At 36.5% G+C, this 27,928-nt stretch overlaps 1 protein-coding gene across 2 annotated transcripts in view; it reads left to right on the forward strand.

Annotated features, from left to right (window-relative positions):
* The window catches only part of LOC310728538 (A disintegrin and metalloproteinase with thrombospondin motifs 20), a 105,230-nt gene that overhangs the window by 65,919 nt on the left and 11,383 nt on the right, over positions 1–27,928 (forward strand). For both annotated transcript variants that reach the window (XM_083546084.1, XM_083546085.1), the window contains exons 19-30: positions 91–217; positions 2,854–3,064; positions 3,373–3,537; positions 5,219–5,383; positions 6,543–6,662; positions 6,835–6,942; positions 8,876–9,040; positions 9,149–9,412; positions 9,517–9,678; positions 10,868–11,044; positions 21,670–21,837; positions 26,797–26,970. In XM_083546084.1, the coding sequence (XP_083402210.1) occupies positions 91–217; positions 2,854–3,064; positions 3,373–3,537; positions 5,219–5,383; positions 6,543–6,662; positions 6,835–6,942; positions 8,876–9,040; positions 9,149–9,412; positions 9,517–9,678; positions 10,868–11,044; positions 21,670–21,837; positions 26,797–26,970 (2,006 nt within the window). The remainder of the gene's footprint in view (positions 1–90; positions 218–2,853; positions 3,065–3,372; positions 3,538–5,218; positions 5,384–6,542; positions 6,663–6,834; positions 6,943–8,875; positions 9,041–9,148; positions 9,413–9,516; positions 9,679–10,867; positions 11,045–21,669; positions 21,838–26,796; positions 26,971–27,928) is intronic.

A 27,928-nucleotide genomic window follows, 5' to 3' on the forward strand; every position in this document is an offset into this window, starting at 1 on the left:
GTTCAAAATCAAGCTTCAGTCCTTCCGCTTCTCAACATCTATACGCTAGATTTAAAAAAAATAAATGTTTATGTGTGTGTGCTACAACAGGAGAGCGTCGGAGAAAAGCAATGTGTGTGCGTAAGAGTGACCGCCTGGTGGTGTCAGATCAGAGGTGTGAGCATCTTCCTCAGCCAAGGGGTGTTACAGAGAACTGCAATATAGACTGTGAACTTAGGTACACATTCACACACAAGTAGCACACAATCACTGATCTCTTGAAAAACTGACTGTGAATAAATATACAGGATATTATTCAATGTTTTTCAGTTTAACCATTCCCCATTGCATCTGTCTGTAGGGATCTGACTATTAGAAAGGGGAATACAATTTAGCACATTTGAAATAAAAGAGTTTACATAAATGGTTCCCTGGTGGTCTAGTGGTTAGGATAGGCCTGGGTTCGATCACCGGTCAGGGAACCAACCCCAGCCATTAGGGTTGCACAAGCCTTAGTGCCGGTCCCAAGCCAGGATAAATGGGGAGGGTTGCGTTAGGAAGGGCATCCAGCGTAAAAACGTGTGCCAAATCAAACATGCGGATGGTCCGCTGTGGCGACCTCTAATGGGAGAAGCCGAAAGAAAGTTTTTACATAATAAATAAATAAAAGCCTATGGACGTTACAGAATTTTTAAACTAAACAATCAAAATAGTGCCACTTCATAACACACCATCATAAGATGTTACTATAGTCATTGTAAAAACAAAAAAGTTTTAGAATGAGGCACATTTAAAAAAAAGTCTTGTCTTAATTCGTTTTATTGAAATATTCAAACCCTGGAGAACTATAATAGGAATTCTGGGATGGAGTAGTCTCAATTCCAAAAGTTCAGCATATTTAGACTCGAGTTATATACATGGGTTTCATTTTCCATATTTAGAGAATAAACATAACTAATGGGTTTTATTCAATTCAGTCTGTTGCAGCTGTCTAGGTAATGATAGAGTTATGACTAGAGTTATTCTCCTCTAAAAATAAGATTAATCTCTAAAATTATATATACAGTGGGTACGGAAAGTATTCAGACCCCCTTAAATTTTTCACTCTTTGTTATATTGCAGCCATTTGCTAAAATCATTTAAGTTCATTCTTCTTCCTCATGAATGTACACACAGCTCCCCATACTGACAGAAAAACACAGAATTGTTGACATTGTTGCAGATTTATTAATAAAGAAAAACTGAAATATCACATGGTCCTAAGTATTCAGACCCTTTGCTGTGACACTCATATATTTAACTCAGATGCTTTTCATTTCTTCTGATCATCCTTGAGATGGTTCTACACCTTCATTTGAGTCCAGCTGTGTTTGATTATACTGATTGGACTTGATTAGGAAAGCCACACACCTGTCTATATAAGACCTTCCAGATCACAATGCATGTCAGAGCAAATGAGAATCATGAGGTCAAAGGAACTGCCTGAAGAGCTCAGAGACAGAAATGTGGCAAGGCACGGATCTGGCCAAGGTTACAAAAAGATTTTTGCTGCACTTATGGTTCCTAAGAGCACAGTGGCCTCCATAATCCTCAAATCGAAGACGTTTGGGACGACCAGAACCCTTTCTAGAGCTGGCCGTCCGGCCAAACTGAGCTATCGGGGGAGAAGAGCCTTGGTGAGAGAGGTAAAGAAGAACCCAAAGATCACTGTGGCTGAGCTCCAGAGATGCAGTCAGGAGATGGGAGAAAGTTGTAGAAAGTCAACCATCACTGCAGCCCTTCACCAGTCGGGGCTTTATGGCAGAGTGGCCTGACGGAAGCCTCTCCTCAGTGTAAGACACATGAAAGCCCACATGGAGTTTGCTAAAAAACACTTGAAGGACTCCAAGATGGTGAGAAATAAGATTCTCTGGTCTGATGAGACCAAAATAGAACTTTTTGGCCTTAATTCTAAGCGGTATGTGTGGAGAAAACCAGGCACTGCTCATCACCTGTCCAATACAGTCCCAACAGTGAAGCATGGTGGTGGCAGCATCATGCTGTGGGGGTGTTTTTCAGCTGCAGGGACAGGACGACTGGTTGCAATCGAGGGAAAGATGAATGCGGCCAAGTACAGGGATATCCTGGACAAAAACCTTCTCCAGAGTGCTCTGAACCTCAGACTGGGCCGAAGGTTTACCTTCCAACAAGACAATGACCCTAAGCACACAGCTAAAATAACGAAGGAGTGGCTTCACAACAACTCCGTGACTGTTCTTGAATGGCCCAGCCAAAACCCTGACTTAAACCCAATTGAGCATCTCTGGAGAGACCTAAAAATGGCTGTCCACCAACGTTTACCATCCAACCTGACAGAACTGGAGAGGATCTGCAAGGAGGAATGGCAGAGGATCCCTGAATCCAGGTGTGAAAGACTCGTTGCATCTTTCCCAAAAAGACTCCTGGCTGTATTAGATCAAAAGGGGGCTTCTACTAAATACTGAGCAAAGGGTCTGAATACTTAGGACCATGTGATATTTCAGTTTTTCTTTTTTAATAAATCTGCAACAATGTCAACAATTCTGTGTTTTTCTGTCAGTATGGGGTGCTATGTGTACATTCATGAGGAAGAAGAATGAACCTAAATGATTTTAGCAAATGGCTGCAATATAACAAAGAGTGAAAAATTTAAGGGGGTCTGAATACTTTCCGTATATATATAGTTTCAGAGCTTAATTTACAAGTCTACAAAACTGATACAGGATACTGCATACTGGTTATATAAACAGGTCTAACGTTTAGTTCTTCATCCAAAAAGAAATAGTTTTTCCTTTGCTTATTTCATTTTTTATTTTTTTATTTTTTCTGTCTAAAACAACTCACCCTTATGTTTAGGTGGCATGTGACTGGTAAGAGTGAGTGCTCCACAAAATGTGGGCCTGGGTATCGTACTCTGGAGGTGCTGTGCATGCGCTATAGTCGTTCGAAGAGAGGAAGTGAAAGAGTAGAATCCCGAGCATGTGCTGATCTGGAAAAACCTCAGAGCCGTGAGCCTTGTCATGGAGACTGTCTTCTCAAGAACTGGCAATACAGTGCCTGGTCTCAGGTGAGCTGCTTCTAGCTTCTTCACTTAGTAGATTCTGAATTAGTACTCTGAATAAGTACTCTACCTAGAGGTTGCATGTACAGGACCACAAAGCAGCTGATCAAAAAGGGTGTTTTATGACTGGCTTTTTGAAATACTATGCGTATGTTTTTGGTGGAAAAGTCTCTTTTAGTCACAGTGAAAATTATTTTTGAAGATAAAAAGATTAAATGTTTTCAGCAATGGCCATTGTGTAAAAGTAAGCTATATTCAGTGACAATAAGTACCATTGCGGTATTATACTAGCTAATGTAAAATTGCACTTGTAGTGTTCTAAAAGCTGTGGGCGAGGCACTCGTACACGTGACTCCTACTGCATGAACAATCTCGGCCGCAGACTGGCGGAGCGCGAGTGCAGCGTGTACCAGAGAGTCGTCTCCGAACCCTGTAACGACACGCCATGTCCTGACTGGTCCATCAGCGAATGGACAGAGGTAAGCGTTATATTGACACTATCATGGTGTCTTGTTATGCTAGGAATAACGAACAAAGAGAGTGCTGATATGAAAAAATTTTAATAATAAAAACAACAATAATAATAATAATAATAATAATAAGAATTATTATTATTTTTATTATTATAAATGTCATTATCTTTTGTTGTGATGATGACGATCATATTTATTTTTATTATTAAATCATCATTAGCAGGGGTTGTGTGATGTTGCAGAGCACCAAATCCAAAGTTGATTGTTGTTCTAACTATCTGTTGTTCTGTCTATCTCAAACACAGTTAATGTTATTAATTAAACAATTAATTCCCTCACCAGCCTGTTTGCTTTCTTTCTTCCTAAGTCTCATAGGACAAATGAATTGCTTTGCTAACATTGAACTACAAATCTATCTGTCCCAAAGTCTTTACCTGGAAAAAAGTTTTATACAGCTTTACCTCTAAATGTTGGAAAGTCCTAAAACAGGTGACGCCTTCCAAAAAATGACAAACGTTTCCTTTCAGAAACATGTAATAAAAAATTGCACACTTTCTGATATACGCAATATGGACAAAAGTTGTTGGACAGCCGACCCTAAGATTTATATGTACTTTTTGAACATCCCATTCCACATTTCAGTGGTGGATGAACTACACAAAGCATGTTCTTGAGTTAAAGTAGAGATACAGTAGGTTAAATATAACTCCAGTAAAAGTAAAAGTTTCCCTTTAAACTTTCTCTTGAGTAAAAGTACAAAAGTATTTGCCTTCAAATGAACTTAAGTATCCAAGTACTATGATTTTATTATGGCTATAATGTTCCTTTTATAGTTTTTATCATAAGACTCTGTCTTAATGAAATCAGTTTATGTGAACAGACTCTAAGGTTATTCTTAGCACACCATCTATTAAAAAAATTATATTAATTAGTAAACACTGATATCTAATAAATTATCATGAACCCAAAACCTTATTTTCAACAACTTGGGTGCTGTGGCAAGTTAAAGTCAGGAGCTTCTTCTATCATTTATTTCTCTCAAAATGTTCTGCTTGCTGAACTAGATTTTAGTTTAGTGAGTGTGCTTGTGTAGATTTGTGCTCATTCATCCACAAGGGCATTAGTAAAGTCAGGTACTGATTTAGGTGAGGTGAGGAGACCTGGGGTGCAGTCAGTGTTCCATTTCATCCCAGAGGTGTTCAACAGGGTTGAGGTGAGGCCTCTATCACAGGCCACTTAAGATCTTCCACTTCATGTAATCATGTAAATGTAAATGGAGCTGGCTTTGTGCACAGGAACATTTGTCATGTTGGAACAGGTTTGGATCTTCTAGTTTAAATCAAGGAAAAATGTAATGCTAACACATCCAAAGATGTCTAGAACCATTGTGTACCTCCAAGTTTGTGGCAACAGTTTGGTAAAGAACCACATATGGTTGGAAAAGTCAAGGAGAATTTCCTTGTTGCTGTTATTTCTTTCAAACTTGAGAGTTTGCATACAGTTTGTTTCCCAAAATCTGCTTGAAAATCCTTTAATTTGAAACATTTCTATAAAATTTTTGCACAATATTCAAATATATTTCATATGTTAAAAATTATATGGTATGTACCATTATGGTATGTAAGCATTTATTACATGCTTAATAAACCTATACACTTTATGCATCTCTCTTCGGTTGTCTGTGTAGTGCACAGTGACGTGTGGGAAGGGGGTGAGGCGCAGACAGGTGTCCTGTGTTTTGGCAGAGGAGAGGCTCAGTGATGAGCTCTGTGATCCCAACCCCAAACCCCGCACCATAAGCAGCTGTGTGCACTCAGAGTGCGCTTCCTGGCAGGTCGGCGCCTGGAGCACAGTGAGTGTGTGTGTGTGTCTGTGTGTCTGTGTGTCTGTGTGTCTGTGTGTCTGTGAAGTGTCTGTGAAGTGTCTGTGAAGTGCGACTGGTTCAGAGGAAATGAAGGTCTAGACAGAGCAGCTCATAACTCAATACACCATCAGATTTCCCCAAATGTATCCTTTCAGATAGCACACACACACATACACACACACACACACACACACACACACACACACACAAAGACGCACACACAAAGACGCACACCTCAAACTATCCATGTGATAAAATTCAGGACTGACATTTTCTCAGAATACACACACACTTGTCAAGCCATTTTGCTTAGCATGCCTTCATCATTACTTTCATTGTAGTGTATTTCATTCAAAAGGCTTTTTACATGTTTTGCTTAATAAGTTTTTCAAGGAGTTTTATAATCAGGAGCAATAAACAAATTATATAGCCATCCATGGCTAACCCTGCTCTCTTGTTAGAAATGGCAGTAAAAAAAACTCTAGCCATTCGCAGCTATCTGTGAGCTCATATAACATGCACTTTACTTTTACGTCTTCAAGGCTGATGGATGTCTTATATGTCTTAAATATAAGACAATTTGTACAATTTAAAATGTATAAAAGCAAGCATTGCGACGATATATCAGAAATTTACTTCGTATATTCACTGAATTCCATAATACACAACGAATGGTATGTGTATGAAGCTTATACATGTGTAATCAAAATTTGCTAGCCAAATAAACACATGCTGGAGCACTTCCTCTCAGCCTTTTAAACACTTAACATGTCTTATGTCAAGGCAGACATTGGTCATATGTCAGAGAGAGGGAGTGTGTGTGTGTGTGTGTGTGTGTGTGAGTGTGGGATGAGGTACATCTGGTCTAAATGCTAAATGATTACCAGAGTATTAGCGTTTCAATATAGTGTTATTCTTTGCTAAATTTTTTACCGTTTCAATCACATCCTGGTTGTTTTGCGAAATTGCTAATATTTTGTTTTCCAAGGCATGATTGCATTTATTGGTTTGGGTGGTCTCTGTGTTAAATGTAGCGTAATAAGAGGCAGTGTATAAAACATGTATTGAGCCTCTAAGGGAGAGCGTTCTAACATCTGACTTTTGGCTATTAGTTTGACTTGTAAGAAATAACAATCTTCATATGCAGTGTTCTGTGACCTGTGGCCACGGATACCAAATGAGAGCGGTGAGATGTGTGTCTGGGGCTTACGACAACACTATGGACGACCGAGAGTGTAACGCAGCGTCAAGACCACTGGATCGCAAGGTACACAATAACAATCACAACGACACACACACACACACACACACACACACACACACACACACACACACACACACACACACACACAGGTAGAAGGTACAATTATTCTTGTCATACTAAGTTTTGTGTGTGTGTGTGTGTGTGTGTGTGTGTGTGTGTGTGTGTGTGTGTGTAGGAATGTGATTTGCCAGCATGTCCTCGAACATCACCAGCATCCATCACACCACGACCTGCAGCATCTGGACACCTACATGCCCAATGGAGATTTGGGTCCTGGACTACAGTGAGTAAGACACAATAACACTAAAAGTACCACACATACATACACTTTGAATTGGTGTCTGTTAAATAAATACATTGAAATTGTGAAATAATTTCCAGACACAGGTATTGGATTTCAATTATATGTTTGGATTTAAGAATTTTCTTGAGCTCCTGCACACATCAGAAAGAGACTGTGTGGTCCATCAGGGAAAACATTAACCCATTTCCCCTTGCCTTGTGGTAATGAAGGTTGTTTCTGAAAAGACCGTGGGTTTACAAACTGTGAGTTCTGAGATTACTTTAGCTAATGTGTAAGCCTCTGTTTAATACACCGCTCTGTTTTCTTCTAATTTTAAACCATACCCTTTCAACACTCCTAAATTCCTCAGACTGTTAATGCTTTCATCCTGACAATATTGTAATAAACAAAACTTTGCTGTGCTCTAGTAGTACTGTAAATAGTAGTTTTTTTCTTTTCAATTTTTTTTCTATCATTAAGTATGAAATAACCATAACTGCTGTTTGTTGTATGTGCCAGTGTTATACAGGTAGTCCCCCAGGTATGATGGTTTGACTTATGATTTTCCAATCTTACGATGACGATAGCAATGCGACATAATTGTAACAATATTGAAAGTTTCACATGGCAGGCAAAACTAGCATATGCGGTATGATATGCTGTGAGATCGACAGAGTTCAGTTGTTTCGGTGTTGGAGCACATATCTTTTCTGCGTTTTTGGTGCTTCAAAGCCCAGTTTTAGCTTTTGTCGCTCTGCTTTTTATCAGCATTGGCAGACACTGAAACAGAGTGCACTGATTAGTCTCAGCAGCTACAGGTGTGCTCCTTACGTTCGTTTCGTCCAGCTCGGCCACCTACTCGCAAACTGCCGCTCGTCCACACGCCCACTGTTTTACTACATTTTAAATGTTACTAACTGTTAAATTATGAACACATTACAGTACACTTACTCATACTGATCACTGTTCTTTGAGACTCCCGGGTAGGCTAGGTCATGTCTAGACTTTTTAAGCTCTGAAACTAAGTGGTTCATCAAGTCGAGGACTACCTGTAATTTTAAATTTAGGTCTAAATGAATTTTACTGACTACACCACAGCACTTGTATTTTCCAATACCATACCTTTAATATCACCCAATATGACCCCATGTGGCACCACGTAAGATGGCTGTCTAAAATGATCATACTGACTACTACTCTAGTTACTATAATATCTTATATAATATAAACTAAGTCATCAATCAGAACATCACATTTGCTTGTTTGGCTGATTTGGCTGATGCTTTACAATACAGTTGTGACAGGTTTCAAACAGCATTGGGTTATGGGTCATGTTTAATGCGCCAATCATGGTGTTAACCAAACCTTAACCACTGAGCCATCAAACAGATTTGAGCTTTTACTAGCATATAATGTTAAACTCAGGTTTAATAAAAGCAAACACCCCTGTCAAAAATGTTAGCGTTCCCAATATGAGTTATCTCTTCTGGTGTCTTTTCAGTGTAACTCAATACACTGTTGTAATTGCCCTATTACATAGAGTCCAACCCGATAAAATAATAAAATGGTATTTTGCTTGGCATTTTTTATGGTGTTTATAAAAAATGTGACCATGTTTTTTTATATAAGAAGAAGCCCTTAGAGCACAAATGAATTGAAATGTCTGTGTGTAACTTTACCATGAAAATAAATCACATTATCAAAGCATGTTAGATCAGAAAGCTTTCTTTCTTTTTCTTTCTTTCTTTCTTTCTTTCTTTCTTTCTTTCTTTCTTTCTTTCTTTCTTTCTTTCTTTCTTTCTTTCTTTCTTTCTTTCTTTCTTTCTTTCTTTCTTTTAATGAGTTTTTTTTGTGTGTGTGTGTGTGTGTGTGTGTGTGTGTGTGTGTGTGTGTGTGTGTGTGCACGTGTGTGTGTGCACGTGTGTGTGTCCAGTGTTCTGTCTCCTGTGGGAAGGGAGAGAGGGCACGGTATGTCAGCTGCAGAGACTCTCAAGGAAGAATAGCTGATGAGGCTTACTGCGCCCATCTTCCTCGACCTCCAGAAACATCAGCTTGCTTTAGCCCCTGTGGCCAGTGGAGGGAGGGAGAATGGTCACCTGTGTGTATCACTCACTGTCTCATGCATGCATTCATCGGCATCTAATTATCACTTTCCTTTGCAAATATACTATAATGTTCCTGCTTTCCACCTCTTTCCTCTCTGCAGTGCTCTGTGTCATGTGGTGTGGGTCGTACGACTCGCCAGGTGGTGTGTATGAACTACAACCAGCAGTTGGATGAGTCTTTTTGCCACCTAGATGAGAAGCCCAGCTCGGAGCAGGAGTGTGCTGCAGCCCCGTGTCCCTCTGTCTACCAGCTCTGGCCCAATAACCAGCCCTACTTTCCTCATGACCCTCGCAGCCATCCGGGGCACAGTAGCTGGAATGTTCCCTCAGCAGACCACCAGTGGAGGACTGGGCCCTGGGGATCAGTATGTACCTTTTTATTTCTTATATATTAACACGTATTGTTGGCACCAGATTTGCATCTTGTTTTGATGAACAATCTATTCGGTATGTATTTGCCCCGTCATAGTGTTCCAGTACGTGTGAGGGGGGCTTTCAGAGGAGAGTGGTGGTATGCCAGGACTCAGAGGGCCGCAGCACGAATTACTGTGATGAGAGAGTCAAGCCTAATGAGTCAAAGAGCTGTGACTCAGGTCCTTGTCCTCTGTGGAACTACGGCATATGGGGAGAGGTGAGTTTGTCCTGAATGAATTTCAAGTATATGCATTATTTAATTTCCTAGCTATAAGTCTTTACTATTAGGTAAATTATAAGCTATTAGGGCTGTTTTTTTCGTGTTGAACCTTTGGCTAATCTGTTTTAGTGTTCTTATTTAATTAAGATGTATATTTGTTTTCATTTATGTATAAAATTATTTCTGAATAAAATCCATGTCTTTATTTGAAAAAGAAGAAAACCCTTCGAATTAGCTCTAGCACCTAGGATTCCTGTACATATGGAAGTATGTATGAACAAAGTGTGTACTCCAGACCATGAGATTCATATATGTTTTCTGAACAACCCATTTCATGCTTAGTGCTAGTTTTCTGTTTTAAAACCTCCACTCTTTTGGAAAGATGTTTCACCAGATTTTGGAGTGTGTTTGTGGGAGATTTGAGCTCATTCACCAACAAGGGTGTTAGTAAAGTCAGTTGCTGATGTAGGTGAGGTGAGGAGGCCTGGGATGCAGTCAGTGTTTAAATTCATCCCAAAGTTGTTTAAGAGGGTTGAGGTGAGAGATCTGTAGCAGGCCACTTAAGATCTTCCACTCCAACCCTTGTAAACCATATCTTCATGGAGCTGACTTGGGGCACTGTGATGCTGGAACAGTTTTGGGTCTCCTTGTTGAATTGAAGAGAATGTTTAATGCTACCATATTACAATTGTGTGCCCCCAAATCTGTGGACCCAGTTTGAGGAAGAACCACATATGACTGAAAAAATCAGGTGTCCAATATTTTTGTCCATATAGTGTAAAATGATCCACTTTTATCCTCACTGTGGTTCAGTATAACTAAAGCCTGTTATAACATAGCAACAACATTCAACTAGAAAATTTTGTAAACAGAGTATAGATGAATCCTTTTATTAGCTCCATTATTGTTATGCGCTCTGCTGGAAAACATGTGGAACGATTTAAATGCTGATATTGATCTTCAAAACAAACATTAGGCCAAAGACACGACAGCTCCATAAAAGCATGATTTAACTGAAGGCTAATTGGAAATGAATGCAATTTGGCAGGGCTCTTGATTTATCAGAAAGAGGTTTAAAAGGACTTTCACACATGTGGTATAATGTTTGTAATTGTGTTTACATTATTTTCTGTTATAATTGACCACGATCGCTTTCTGAAACTCCCGCCTCTCATTCCCCTCTCAGTGTAGCCTGTCATGTGGTGGCGGTCAGCGAACCCGGCTAGTAGTGTGCCAGCGTCCGAATGGCCAGAGGCTGAACGAGCACAACTGCGACATGCTCGATAAACCTCCCGACGTAGAACGGTGCAACATGCAGCTATGCCCTGGCAGCGCTTCCTGGCACAGGCGACCATGGAAGCCGGTATGATAGTATTCTTTTTTCCTATATACTCTTCTTTTTCTCTTTGTCTTATTTGCCAGGGGCTCTCATTCACTGTACTTTTTCAAGCTGAGTTCACTGATGTCTTTCTGCACTATGAAAAGTGTGATTTATTTTCATCATCTTTGCATTATTGAAGCAGCCATCGCTCGAGTGCTGGAAATTCAGCTGGGTTTCTCTTATTGTTGAGCCACAATTCAGTACAACTGTGATTTGTTGTTGTGATTAAGATGTAAGGGGGCGGTTTGCTCCTGCCTTTTTTTATTTTATTTTTTTTTAAGTGTTTTAGAAAGCACAACAAGATAGTGAACTTTTTCAGGGTGACATTTAAAACCCAGTATGCTGCATCTCCAGTGGCAATAAACACAGGGCTTGGTATTAGAATCTAGCTCTAGGTGCCCTCCCAAGCAGCCATAATGCTGATTAATCAGAAACAAAAGCGCAGCTCCCCACTGGGCATCGCATCATTACAAACACATGGAGCTAGTCTGCTAGGGCCAAAAACGATAGCTTTAAGAGATCAGACCTGTGTTGTCTGACAACACTGATTATTTGATTTTGCAGTATGTGATATTTATTTACAGTGATGTATTGTGAAGTGGAATTCGTTCGTGGTGTAACGTGTATTCAAAGAACGCAAAGTGTATATTTGTGCATAAGAGTTTTAATATGTTGTTTATCGACTTACAACAAATAATTATTGTATATTGTATGTGTATCTTTGTACAGTGAATGTTTTATGTATTCATCGAACCACTGATAATATTTAATTTCTTTTTTACTGGTGCTGACCAACTTGCGAAACAATCTAAAAAAAAACCCCACATGTACAGGATATTTTTTTCCCTGTTTTACAAAAACAATGTATTAAAAATGCTTAGTAATAGTATGTAGCATAATAAAGTACCTCAACATCAGGGACAAAATTTTTTTTTATACATTCTTTGTTTTGCAAAATGTTCTTTATTAAACAATACTGACTGGGAAACTGACCTTTAAAATGACCACAATCTAATATGCACTTAATGATTCAGTCTATACACCAGCTTGCTCAGCTGTAGCAGTAAAAGCTGGGTTTAAAGTTCTGAAGTATTATTTCAGTAATATTCAGTTATAGTTAAATTTTTTTTATAAAAATTATTACAAAAAAAAATAATTAAATATATTTTAAATATTAAACGATAGTCATTAGTATGGTACTACTTTTTGTTATTCTAATATCAGTGTGACCAGAAATCGGAAAATCATTCCATCTTATTGTATTTTGTATCAATGATCAGGTTTATTTAAATAATGCTTATTTAATAATGCACTTCATTAAAATGCATACAATTCTGTGTAATTATTGTATAGCCATTGATTAGGAGTACAACTAACCTAAAGATCTCTAATAGTAAGGAGATAACTTACATTTCGCCAGACATCTGTCGAGGTTACATATCATCCTCATGATTGTTTTTTGTTTTGTTTTGTTTGTTTTTTGGTGCTCGATTAGAACTAGAGGAATTTTCCCTGTTTGTATGAACACAAGTACCTCTCGCAGTTAGGTTTTGGGCATTTGATGATGTTAGACTGGCCGTTTTTCTGAAGGATTTATTTTAAGAGATTAATTTATTTGTTTACAGACACACAGAACACAGAGAACTTCAGATGTAATGTGATTTTATGTGCCTTCTAATGTTTTTTTTATTTTCGTTAATCTCAAACACCTGTTTAAATCTTGGCAGTTTTCATGTGATAAACAGTTTACACTTGTTCTTTTCTTGCATCAGGGTTACAGCTGGAGAGCCAAAAAACGATATAAAAGTAGAAGTCCAATAGATTTTAAATCAAATTGCTCAGAATTATGAAAATGTTTAATAGCCAAATTGTATATAAAAACATGTGCTCTTGTCATATTGATGCATTCCTTTAAGAAAATATAAAATAAGTCAAATAAAATATAATGTTTATTTAATATATCTTTTGCATAAAAGTGCTCACAACAAATGTTGCATGTTATCAGCTGATTTGCAAATGAATACAGCAGCAATCAGATTTCACTTTTTAGGATGCAACCCAGATACAAGCCAGATGAAAAGACCAGGTGTAAACATCACCCTTGTCTGTTTCCTGTTTTATTTTCTTCAATCTATTGACTTTTCTAACCTACAAAAAACAACAACCAAATAATCATGATTTAGAAATCCAAACTTCACTGTCCAACTGTTGGTGGCATTCTTTGTTTATTGTATCAAGCAAATCTGCCCCTCATGATGGGCTCCAAATTCTGCTCTCAGGTGTGTTTGTTCATAGCTGATATACTTTGGTAAATTTTTCTACTCCACAATCTTTTATGTTTACATGTAGTTTCCTTTTAAAACAAAATTAAAATTTAATTACAGTGATATGACTTGTTTTGTCTTAGTATCTTGACATCAAGTACATTATGTTATAAACATTTTTAATGGATGATGTATTGGGTTTTTGTGCAGTATCTCAAAACTATCAAGGCCATCCTGGTGCTTGTTAATTAAATGTTACCAGAGATAATAATCAACTGGAAAAGATGTCTAGGAATTTAGTATATTTTGCAGAAAAAAAAGTCAACTAATGTTTGTTTTTTTAACCCTTTTGACTTGTAAAATAAAACAAAGAAAATTATCTACAAATCATCATTACGACCATTGGTTTTGTTCATCTGGTTGTGATTATGGTAATTTAGTCTTAAAAAATGTGTTTGGCCAGAGACTTATAAGCACATATTGCTTTCACTAGAGTTACGTCACAGTTAAAATTATAATTGCTATTAATCAGTGTTGGCAAAGCACAAAGAAATGTAGAACATATCAAAACTTGGCTGTACATCCTATTAGCTGTTGTTTTCCAGTGTACAAGAATAAATGTGGAAGGGCAGCTCAGTTCAGTCATATTCGGTTTAAATAGATATTATAAGCATATCATTAATAATAAATGACTATTCATTGCAATGTTGCCCTCACATATCGTGATTGTGTGTTAGTTCTGCAGTTCTGTATTGCTGGAAGTTTGAAGTATTGAAACAAGTGTTTCATTGAAAAAAAATGTTTGGTTTGTCAGAAATCAAGACCAGATAAAATGTGAATAAAACATATTGTATTATTCATCTAATTTCATTATTTATCTTTATTTTAGTCATTCAACACATTTTGTCATACCTGAGCGTTTAATAAAAAGCCGTGTAAGCAGTGGACTTTAGGAGCTTGGTGATGTGTGGTGTCTTGGGAAAACACTCCACATGGCCAAATTTATTACAGTTATATTATATATAGTTAAGTATTTACTGTATGTAATATATATATTTTTATATACAATATTTGTATAGTTTTTACACTATAGATTGTCCTTCTATAATATAGGTTTTGCTTGTATAACAGTATGTATCTCAAACAGAAAAAATAGACTGACTAGACTAAATATTAATTTGGCTTGTGTTCATTACACGATTGTGCGTATCAGTTACCTGATCACAGTGTGGCTTTGACTGCGTAAGGAAAAACTGTAGCCAGCACAATTTTACACATCCTTAAGCAAACTGGCTTCGTTCTCTGTGTAATAGTCTATTCAAGGTTAAAATGCAATGTTGTGTTGGTAAAATACTTTATATTTAAGGCTTCCTAAAGAGTGTTGCATTTTATAATATAGTATATAGTATTATATAATAGTCTTTTGGCATTTCAACCACAGCTGTAGCTAATAGGTTTTTCCAGACCGCCTAACTATGTATAATATATTATATTATGTCTAATATAATTAATTTCAGGATTTAGAAATATGCAATATATGACTATAGGCCTATGTAAAGGTGGAAATGTCAGTGCTATAACATTGGTGCTGTTTTTCTTTTAGTTGCTAATAAATCCCCTCATTTATCAGTGGAACTTTTTGCTTAAATCAGCAGTATGTTTATACAGGTGCAGTTCATAGACTTTTGCAGTTCATAGATTTTCTTAAAACCTGTGTCACTTTTAATGGCCTTGTTAGGATTTGGTTTCGGCATTGATTGCTATTTGAGGATACATAACATACATAAGTTACACTTACCTTGGAAACAGATCATTCACGTTGATTGGTGTCTGTTTTGTTAGTCAGATAAAAAGAAAATAAAAATAGAAAAAGGTGGCTTGTGCTAAACACTTTAGTCTAATTTCAATAATATGTACAGGGCTTCTGATTTTAAGAATTACAAATAATAATTATTACAAAATCATTATTATTATTTTGTAATAGTTATTATTTGTAATTCTAAAAATCAGAAGCCCTGTACGTGGGAGAAATGGAAAACAAAAGCTGTCCTGTTGTAACAGTCTGTCCTGTTGTAACATGTCACATCTGTGAGCTTGGGATGAAGTGCAAAATGACAAACAGCAATTTTGATGTTTGGATATACATATTAGAATTTACAGTTTAATACCTTTAGTTTCTTAAACTGTAAATTCTAATATGTATATCCAAACATGAAAATTGCTGTTTGTCATGTTGCACTTCATCCCAAGCTTACAGATGCGACATGTTACAACAAGACATACTGTATAGCGTTTGTTTTCCATTTCTCCTTGGACCAAACAGTAAGAAGCACATTATTATAGTGTTTCGACGTCAGATCTTTTAATTTTCTAACACTGCTTGGAACACAGTACTTAATATTAAGGTCACAGGACTACAGGTTATGCTTAGAGGTATGCAGTAAAGTATCTTGTAAAAAAAAATGTAATAAATCAGTCACACACACACCAGTCTTTATTTCTTTATAAGTCATATAAAGAGGAAATTGTACTGATTCTCTACACAATGAAAAAAGAAATTCATTTAAACAATCAACAGTGCAAAAGCAAAACACTGCAAAAATATCTCTCTCCCTTTACTTGGAAAAATGGGAAAGTGGAAAATAAAATTCACCCTAAAATCTGCAACTAAAAAAATGTCAGTTTCGTAATGAGGCTTTAAAAAAAGGAGCAGTCAAAAATCTAACAAGTAGAATCATATTTTAACTTATATATTAGAATGGACTTATATAGAATATATTAGATATTAGAATGGACTTTTTAGAATGGACCTATTTAGCAGCGTGACAGTGTGTTCAAACATTCAAAGACAATTGGTCTTTATTATTCCACTTCTTGTTTAGCTATTTCATGAATAAAACACACATTAGGTTTACCACCCTAAATTCAATTCCTTTTTTTCATAAATAAAGTTTGACAGCATGTATTCATCTTCAACTACATTTGTTCAACATTCAATCAACTATTTGTTTCATTCACTATTGTCATGCTGCTGGTTAGTTCCTTTCATCACTTACACTATAGCAGCTGTAAATTGTTGTTCCAACAATCTGTCTTCTTCTTTTGATTGAAGTTTATATGACACCATCCTGAAACCTTTCTCTTGGTGGCAAACCTTCAGGAGAAGCTTGACACTGAAGACTTCCTCCAGAAATAGATCCAATTTTAAAGAAAGATTCACTATATCAATTATTACACTTTAAAAAAGAAGCCTGTTTATTGTGCTCAAATATTCATAAATACTTCTAAGCAACCAGGAGAGAGAATTCAAAACTTCCTTGATAGTTATACAAGTCGAAAATAAGTTTTCAAGACTTCATGTCTTTGCATAGCATCTTTAGTTGTGATGAAGGAATTTTGCACAGTCTTCTTCCCATTATTTGTTCTATGCTCCACAATTACCTGCCTGGTCTGTTTTTACTTGAACTGTGTGTAAAGTGACTACTGCTGGTGCACAGATGGGAAGGAAATACCAACATGTCTCTGTCTGAGACAGTTCTTCACAAAGATCCAAACCTGCTTCAGTGCATCATTAAAAAATATGCCATTTGGTCTGCACTGTAGTTTACATAAATCACGTACAAAGTCAGTGACAGTAGCAAGTCAATGCATTTTGCATCGTGCATCAGAAAATCATTACCACAAACCCAAGTTTTTCTGTTTAAATGTGAGGACTTAACAGTTACTCATTTATGGCAGAAATATGCATATAAATTTAATATGTTATTTATTCATTGTTTAAATCTGGAAAAAAAAATTACATTTTACCCTTTATTTCCAACATGTACTTTCACTTACCTCTAATTACCTCTTAGCTCACATCACATGTAAGCCATGACATATAGCCAAAGACCAGTGAGGCTAAGCTAATGCACTATCCTAATAAAAAGGAGATGAATAGCATCCCTATGTCATGTTTTTTTATAAATTCTTAGCTTGAAGGAACGTTTTAATGAGACACTTGAAGCAGGTGTCAGACTTCAGAAAGTTTTAGAGCAGAACAGAAACATCTGTGCTGTTTAATAGATGCTATGGTTTGGCTGAGGAACCACTTACCTGAGATATTCCTTAATCATGGAGCAGCTTCGAAATAGAGTAACTATGGGGTTGTGTTTGTTAATAAGACTTGTTTTGTTACTGTGCTTTAGCTCAGCATCTTTTCCTGATTGGAAAAAATGTATCACCAGGGGGCCACTTGCATCACGAGGCGTGAAGGGTGTACCAGGAAGTGGGCTTTATGTTTTGATGCACTTACTTTTTGGAACAGGCATGTAGTTGATGGTCTTTGCTGCAAACAGCTGTTGGTTAACTAGCTAAAATGTGAGCTAGCTACTGTAGACAGCAAAGTTTGTTGCAATCTATTGAATAGAGAGTTAGCAAAAAATCCAATTTGAACATAGCAAACCACAAAAACAACAGACAAGACCCTGATGTTAAATAATTTGCATACTCTGTGTCACCTGTCAATCACATATATGTTACTCTGCCCTGTGATGCAGCAAGAGCAGCACTTTGAAATCATGTCCTATTTCTCGAAAGGCATAGTATTTAATTCTCCCCGGTTTGTCTTCAAATACCTGATTGTTTAACGATGATACCTGATCATATATATTTATAATCAGCTTCAGTTTTAAAATTTGTCTAAGCTATTTTCTTAAATGCCTCATTATTTGATCAATCTGGTGACAACAAAACTTTGATCTAACAATCTTTGCGCTAAAGCACTGAGATTCATATGGATGTTGACAAGAGACTGCGTTGAAAGCAGTATTGAAACATATCCTGAATTCAAGCTTTGGACAAAAACATTATGGCCTTTCGGAAAAATAAACAGGGTATGGAATAGTGTGGTGGCAATGAATCATGCTTTATTGAAGTCTGGAAACAGTTTGTCATACTTTGTCTGTCAGTTCTGTATATTATACCATAAATCCTTGAGAAGAGTAAAAAAGGGATTAGAAGCCAAATTACACCTTCTTATCTTTTAGATCTGTCTCTGGCTCATAATACACCTTAAAAATACACCTCTAGTAACAGTATGTCCCATATTATTTTTATGAACTGTAAGTAGGGAATGTGTTTGAATGGTCACTTTAATCATGCCAACAGGGCTACAAGTATTTGTCCTTGCAGGATGTTGTTGAATGTCAACACAGTGCTGAAGAGTTTAGTGTATTAGGTTGGCTTAGTTCTATTGGAAGAGAAGCTCCTGAGTGGACATATGGTTTGGCATAGTTTATAGTTTATAAAGCAGTTCCAGATTCCAGTTCCTTTTCACTTGTTTCTTGGAAGCACTTGTCAGTGTTATATTTTGAATTCCACATATATATATATATATATATATATATATATATATATATATATATATATATATATATATATATATATATATATATATATATATATATATACACACGCACACATTTTTCTCATCTGTCTAAAATTCAGAAAACCATTCCAAACACACAATTAGATGCCACAAGTTATATACCTGAGGCACTACAGCACATCTGCTCGACTCTTACCAGCAGTTGTCATGTTACTGTTCCTAGTTTCTCCTGCAAAAAAAAAGCACCCACATGGAATTAGTATCAATCATAGGGCATAGGGTAATATTGTACTTCAGCACATTCAGCTTGTTGGCTTTCAAATGTTTTGCCTATTGGTTATTGGCGTAACTGCTTAATATAGTGCAACAACTGGAAAGTTTTATTTTTAGCTAAAGCATATAGAATAGTCTTGAAAATAAATAAATGAAATAAAAAAGTCATTTTAGAAATGCGACACAAAAACTTTCTGAAATTCAACACATTTATTTGAGCTGACTTGTGAGCTAGTGTATATCACATCTCAGAAACCACTATAAGATTACTGTTAGTTATATAAAAATATCTTTATACACTGTATTTGCAGTATGTAAATTTAAAAAAAGTAGCTATCTGATTGATTGCTAGCGACTTGTTTTTACATTTCACATATTTCTGAATATGACTTTTCACTCACTTCTAGTAATCACTTCATAGCCAAAGATGACTGCCATGTATTTTCTAAAATGTAATAAAAAATATTTCTGAAAAATAGAAACCAGATAAAAGAACTTTCTAGAATTAAAAAAAGTATTAACTTATTAAAAATATTAACTTGCACTTTCTAGTTCAGATTCTCTCTGGCACCTTGTGAAAAAATCTTTGAATGGCCATGTACACCTCCCAACTGTACATTTACTATAGAATTCCTTCATTACTATATTATAGTGTGTCTTAATACAGGTAGCATATGCAGGTTCATTGCGTTCACTTTAAACGCTTTTATTACGACAATGTTATCAGGATAATATTGCTATGATGGGGTGTGTAAACAAATTGCTGTACGCTGTAGGAGTTTCTGCTTTCCACATGTTTGGCTATTTTTTGCTATTTGCAATTTTTTTTCCCCTGTGTAAAGTTAATAGTATTCAGCCTCAGCACGCATTCATTCGAGATTTTTGTCTTTCTAGGACTGCTGCCCAAATTTAAACTAAAGCAGAAATCTTCAGATCAACAGAAGATATTAATTATCACTAAAGATCAAACTTTATTGCAGTTGTACTTTTCAGGCTAGTGGGTTCACTTCTTCAAGCAGTATATTTTGATAGTGACCAAAGACAAAGTGACCCATATCGGCTTTCCCATTACATCTTCTCTCGCTCACGATTTTATAATATTTACAGCTACAGCTTTAAAGAAACTTTTGAATATTTAAAGACAAGAGTCATTAAGAGACTTTTCGGGTAATGTAGCGGCTAAGAACACACTAGTTTGATTCTAGCAAAGTTTTCTAATAAAACAATGCACTTCTATTAATAAATACTGAAGCAAATGTCTACTATACAAAAATACAAAACATATAATCAATAGCTCCAGGTAAATCATAAAGTAAGATCATAGAGTAACTGTTAAAAGTTTTTTAATATCACATACCAAAATCACTAATAAAAATGTTTTTGTCTAGATTTAAATCTCACTTACTGTAAAGGTAGACCTCTGAGATTCCATTTTTCTTTCTTGTTTTCACATTAGCAGCATGCGTCAGATCTCTTTCACTTCCATCTCTGCTTAAATGGTGTGACAGTTGATTTTGATGAATGCAGAAGGAGAGCTCTCTACCTTGCACTCCGTCCACTCTCTATCATAACTGTCATAAGTCTGCTTCCCAGCTCCGTATGGCAGTGGCAAATTCCATCTCTCCTCCCTCTCGCTCTTTTTCTTTTCTCCTCTTTCACTCGGTTACAGCCGTGAGGAGGGGCTTACACCTTCTGTTCCCACCCTACATATTTTCATATTTTTTCCAGTCTGTTTCTGTGGTGAGAGGAGTAAAGGAGCATAATCATGTTAGCAGTGAGCACAATGCTCCTACCTGCATGTTTAGGATCAGTCTCTTTACATAGTACACTTTGATGTCCTCCTAGCAAACATAAGCCCTGTGTTTAACATGCCTCTGTAATTGCCATGTTTGTGATGGAGGTGTGTGTGTGTGTGTCTCGGATAGTATCGCAGGCTACCCTGTGTGTTCTTTTAAGGTTTAATTGGTACCATTGTAGCTTTTATTGTTGCTTGTTCACAAAATTGTTTCCCCATGTTATCCTTTTGTTACCTTATGTTGTTTTAAACGTATAACTAATTTCTGTCTCATAATAAAAATAGATTAGTCCACTGACCACTGGCATGCTGTGGAACATTTTCTTTAACCTGGTATTTTGCATTTGAGATTAATTTAATGTAATTTTCGAAGTTTATAAATATGCTAAGTGGGTAAGTATAAGGTGATACTCTACTTGTGTAGAGTTTAGAGTAACTTTTAGCCTGGATAAATACACCAAAGTGCTCTGTAATTAACATCTTTACTAATAAACATAGAATAAAAAAAGGATTTTCATTTACATTCTCAGGAAAATGGCTTGAAGCTTCTTCTTGCGGTCTTTTCAATGCATCATGGATTTTTTTTTCCTTAAGAAACATGCCTTGTATGCTTAGCCCATGTTTATTGAAACCAGATGATTGTATACACTGAGGTTTTTAAAGCCTCGCGCTCACCTCGTTTTTCCCATGGGCGTGCACAGTTAACTTTAAACCCTCTGTATACTGTACATTCATTTAGTACATTGTGGAAACATGGACTAAATATTAAGTCTGAGTAAGAAAGACATTGTCTTTTTTTTCTCTCCTGCAAAATATTAGCATTTATTGGAAAGTGCATTCTTTTAAATAAATTGTTTGAAGACCATGTGCTGGTTTTTATATGTTATATCTGTGTCATCCACTGCAGTGTTCTGTGACTTGTGGCAAGGGGACCATCCAGAGAGAACTGGTCTGTGTCTTCCATAACCAGACTGAAACTGAAGAACAACACTGTGCACATCTTCCCCGACCCAAGACACGCAAACTTTGCAGGGCAGGACCGTGTCCCAACTGGAAAACTAACAAGTGGCAAGCGGTATGCATGATGTAAAAGTTACTTTATTGAAATCATGTGCATTTTCTACTACAAAAAACAAAGTGAAACATTTTTTAAACGATAAAAGATGTTTGAATTGTTTCATGTTTGAAGATGATATACATTGCAGAAAACACATACTTTAGGTACAAACTATTATGTAATAGAAGCAGGGGCAGATAATATTTATTAAAAGGCACAAAAGTACAACCCCAATTCCAAATGGGACACTGTAAAGCTGAGGAAATGTACCATTTTAAGGAAAAATAAGGTAAATTAGAATTTCATGGCTGCAACACGTCTCAAAAAAGCAGGGCAATAAAGTCTGGAAAAGTGAGTGTTATTAAATTTAAACAGTTGTAGAAACATTTTGCAATAAATTAGGTTAATTGATAACAGGAATAGTGTTCTCTTCGATTAGAGACCACTCTGTGCAGCTTGGGACGGTTTCTCATCAACGCCTTGGGTGGTTCCATGAAATTCTGGAGTAAGAACAGGAGCTTTGAGGATGGATTAGACTGAAGTAAATGTCAACAGACTGCTACATTGATTCAGGAATACAGTTTGCTTCTGATCACTATCACTGCACTGCATCGTATATCTGCTATAAATGGATATTCGGGGATGGGTTCCCTCTTAAGTCTGGTTCCTCTCAAGGTTTCTTCCTTCACTATTCACTTTTAATTACCACATTATCTGTGTAAAGCTGCCTTGAGACAATGTTCATTGTTAAAAGCGCTATACAAATAAAAATTAATTGAATTGAATTGAATAACGGGTCAGTAAGATGATTGGGTATAAATAGTGTATCCTAGAGAGGCAGAGTCTCTCAGAAGTAAAGATGGGCAGACCTTCACCAATCTGTGAAAGACTGTCTACAAATTGTGGAACAATTTCAGAATAATTTTTCTCAACAAAAAAATTGCACAACAGTTGAATATCTCATAATTTGCAGTACATAATATCATCAAAAGTTTAAAAGAATCTGTAGAAATCTCTGTGCACAAGGGCCAAGGGCGGAAATCAATATTCCGGTGATCTTCGTGCCTTCAGTAGGCACTGCATTTAAAACAGTAAGGATAATGTAATGGAAATCACTGTTTGGGCTCATTAACACCTCCAGAAATCATTCTCTGTGAACACAGTTTGCTATGTCATCCACAAGTACTTGACAAATCTCTAAATCTCTAAAAACTGAGTGTGGAACATAACAATTAGCATGGAAAACAATGTGAGACAAGGAGTGTTTTGAAGGCTGAGGCTACATATAAGTGCATGAAGTATGCGTGATGAGTGATGTGACCAAGTCATTTGAAGGTACAGTAACTGGTAGTCCAGGGCCATAAACTTTAAATACCTTATGAAATAAGTTGATGCTTCTTTGCCTACTATACATTTGCTATGAATTCTCATTCATGAAGTGTTTGAAGTCTCCTTTTAAAATTTACACAGGGCTTTTGAGAGGCATATTTTATTAAATACATCTTTTAAAGCATCAGGTAGTGTTGTCTCACCATTCCAGGGTCTTTAGTTTCTTTCTGACCTCAGCATACTTTATCCATGTTTTGCAATTTCTCCATATTTCTGCTTTTGGCCTCCTCTAGATTCTACCACTTGTTAGAAACATGTTCCCCATTATTTGCAGTGTTCTGTATTTTTCAAATTTTATTTTAATGCTGGAAATGCAGCCCATTTCTAAGTGACTTGATTCCAGACTGCTAAGCTCTGATTAGATAGAACTCCATGTGTTTCAAATCAGGCTTGAATATAGCATGAACTTGATTGTTTCTGTTTCAAAGATTGTACAGGTCTTGTGGCACAGGATAGAGAGTAATCAAATTGTAAAAAGGATCAATATTAGCAAACATGATTTTCTCAAGCCCTGTGACTACAGTCTCAAAATCTATGTGGGGGATCTATACATATGTTTATACTAAGAAGGCTCTGTGAGTGTGTATGTGTGTGTAGGTGGAAGGGAGGAAAGAAAAAGGTTACAGTCCTGTTGGAGCCGACCACACACTGGAAACGTTTGCTCACATCTTGCAGTCCATAAGGGGTGACATACTTGCTGAGTATACTGTCACATCAAGGCAGGACACACACACCACACACAAATGCATATACACAGCTGGTGATCCACAAACAAAGACAATCCCAAATTTATCACCAACCTAAACCACTTAAACCGCTCTCACGCTATTCATCAAGGGATACTTTGGAATGAAACGGTGTGTGTACGTGAGTAAAACAAGTGCCATCCCAGGGACTTATTTCCTGCTGTTCTGCAAGTTCAACCTGAGGCCAGATATAAACAAAGTCTTGTCTGGAACTAGTTACAGAAGCAGGTTTGAGTGTGGAGTGGTCACTGCCATTCTACTTAAGCTCGCAAGTACCATGCAACCTTGAAGAATAAGCATGAAATCTCCTTGGTGGTGCTGAGACAGGTTCAGAGCCAGGCTCCCAGTTCCAGTGGTGCTAGCCTTTACTTCCCCTGAGAGTGACCATACCGCTGTGGTCTGGAAGCAATCAGCTGTCGTTCCATCCCACCATGAAATCATGAAATCCACAACTAGTGCATAAAGACATAGTTTATATCCTAACATTCTTGCCTGTGACTGACTATAGAAGCCTGTGTTCAGGATTTAGATGTTTTTTCTGAATCCTGCAAGATTCCTAGAAGTCTGCTGGATATAGCTTTTTTGCATGCTGTCTAGGGAATTTAGTTTTGTATTGGTGCATATATACATATGGTGGTATGTTGAGGACCTTTGGGGAGCTTTTGGAAAGCGTCTGCCTGCAGCCAGTAATACACCATGACATCTGAAGATGGGAATAATTGTCTGCTCATCATCTTCTGATTAAAGGCAAACCCGGCCAAAGCTTATACATTGTTTGAGCCATATAAGGTCTGATTACATTATATCTATTACATTATATCTAGACTTGTGAGTACTGTGATTCAAAAAACATTAATGTTAGTATCATGGATTTGAGGAATAAAAACTAAAATCAGAAATAATCAGTATTTTGCTATGAATACAACCAAAATGTAACAAAAACTGTTCTGAAAGAGAAACATTGATTTAACATCTGTTACTAGTAATATTCCTCATTTGTTTTTGTTCCATATTTATGTCAAATCTCTGAAAATCCCATAATGGGAGTAACGTTATTTTATAACACCACGTCCTGTAGAATGTCTTTTAATGTGTCATTTTATATTTAAAATGTATGACATTTGGCAGAAGTCCTTATCCAGAATGACTTACTGTGCTTTGAAGTCCCCATTAATAAATACAGAACAGGATGTAAAGTGACATTGCTTTAGTTTTTTTTTTTTAGAGCAAGAAACAATCGGAATAAACATTTTCGTTACATTAAATGCCATTATGTTGAAGTTTGCATTGTTGTATAAGGAAAATAAGGAATAAAATGTTTAGCTAGCTAGTCCAGAATACAGATCCGATTCTGACTAGCTACTCATGTTTGTAGTTGAAACAAAAAGCCTTGATTGATCTGACATTTAAAATGAACACAGACATGAAATAAAGCTTATAATCAATTAAAATTAAAATACAAAATCTTTGCAATTTAATTAATTAATTAATTTATTTTTTTGCAAAAGTAGTCTGGAACCAAAAGTATATCTCAACAAGTTATATTCCATACTGTAGATCAGTGGTCCCCAATCTCCGGTCCACGGACCGGCACCGCTCCGTGGGTCAATTTGTACCGGGCCGCACAGAAAGAATACATAACTTTCATTATTTCCGTATTATTTGTTATCTAATTCTAAACTTTGTTTTATTTAGAAAAATTACCGTATTCTCTCCACCACATCTGTCTATGACTCACTCTTGATGCATGTCAAGATGCCTCGGTCACATGTCTTACCTCCATCCGCTACCTTCTTAAAGGGGCTCCGGCCGCTAACACATAATACATTAACGCTAAATTCCAACCCCAAGCTATCAAAATGAACAAACAACAACACAGTGGATTCACGTTTATTATTATATTTAGAAAATACCAGTTGTTATGCCGGTCGTATCATTTTATTTTGTTGTATTTATCCGCCACTCCTTAAAGGCCAGTCCGTGGAAATCTTGTCTGACAATAAACCGGTCCGTAGCGCAAAAAAGATTGGGGACAGCTGCTGTAGACAATATGTTTTAATGTCTTTTTTATTATATTAAACCTAAAAAGTCCTGTTTAAAAGAATACATTTTATTCTACTGCTGAGGTCTGTGTTATAGCCATTTCCATAATACTTAAATTGCCAGTTTTCATCTCCTGATCAGATGCCAGGCTTATGTCAAATTTTAACCCACATCAGTTGTTTTATACCCATCCCAAATCCTGTTTTAACTACAAAGTCAGTTGTGACAAAGAGCACACGTCATGACACGCTGAACAAGATAAGTGAAGGAAGTAAGAAAGCACCGAGCACAGTTAGCTGTCCTTTGTTTGCTTTGATCCTTGCCACATATTTTGTGCAAGAGAAGAAGTGATGTTCAAAAAAAAAAAGAAGCATCAAACAGTTTGCCTTGATAGGATCTGGTTCTATAGATCCTCTTGGCTCACGCAGACAATATATAATGAATTTAAATAGAAATGTTTGCATCAGCTTTGTATTTGGCTTGACAGTGTTGAGACATAATAACGGTGTGAAGCAGGTGCTGAAGACAAAACAACACCAGTTTAGAGCAATTAACTCTTTCATGACATAAAAGCAAAGACAATACTGGACATGGCTTTCAAAATGTAGTCTTCAGCTAATATTTAAATCAGATACACCATCTTACATTTATTATTGTGAATATTTTGCATGATATTAATGAGATTTTTCCCAGGTTTCTTAAACATTTAGTACATTTAATTTTGATGTTATATTAAAGTCATCAAACAACATTTAAATCGTTAAATATATAACAATATTTTGTGTTTTTGTGTTTACAGTGCCCAGTCACTTGTGGGGTCGGGATGCAGAAACGGGACGTGTATTGTAGGTTGAAAGGCAAAGGTCGTGTACAGGAAGACTTGTGTGATGCTCATCTCCGGCCCAGCAGTTTGCAGCAGTGTTTGTCGCCTGAGTGTCACATTTATAGCTGGTCAGTGAGTGAGTGGCAGGAGGTGAGTTTTTGCCTTTCCAATGGTCTCTTCTGTAAAATCAAATTCTAATTTTAATTTTATTTGTCACATACACATTTGTACAGAGTATCACATGCAGTGAAATGCTTTTTTGACTGTTCAACATTTAAACATGAAAAAAGAAAGAATATAGGGATTAAAAAAAAAAAAAAAAGTAAAAAAAATAAATAAAAAAATAAGTATAAAGTATAGAAAAATATATGTATATACACATGAAATCTAGAAAGGGATAAATGCGTATGGCAGATATTGACAGAGTATTGATTAAAGTTTTTAGTGTGATTGTCCTTAATGTGTCATTACTAGATTTTCTTTTAAATTTAGTCCCTTTACTGAACCAATCCAATTTGCATAAACACATTTTTCGGGGAATTATGTTGTTTATCGGTACACACACACACAGTAAGCATGAGGCATTATCTTAAAGATGACCCTCATTTCCCACACTTTCTGATTCACCATCTGTTTTCACTGCTTTGGGTGTGACATTCGTATACAGTTTGCTGGACACCTCAGATGGCCCCATAGTTCTTTAAAATTAGGAGTCAAGTCAAGTAAAGTACAAACGGCTTCTGAATGAGAAAAGTTTTTACGGGACCTCAAAGCCACTAGAGATTTTTACATTAGTTTATAAAGTATATATTTTTTTAAATTACACCACCTAAAGAATAAGATAATGATTATTACATGCCCTTATCAGCTGTTGAAGAAATACACACTTTTTAAGGAGGCTCTTTTAGAAGAAAGATTCCTCACTCAAAGATTGGACAGGCTAAGAAAACGTCTCCAGGTTACATATGTAATCATGATAATCATCCCTGAGGAAACCATGTGAGTGGTTCAGCTGACGTAGATCTACAATAGGACGCAACCCCCCCGTCCTTTTTGGGAACTATGAAGTACCGGCTGTAGAATCCGGACTCTCTGTCTGATGGAGGGA

The sequence above is a fragment of the Silurus aristotelis genome (assembly GCF_946808225.1).
Source record: "Silurus aristotelis genome assembly, chromosome: 7".
NCBI classification, from domain to species: domain Eukaryota; kingdom Metazoa; phylum Chordata; class Actinopteri; order Siluriformes; family Siluridae; genus Silurus; species Silurus aristotelis.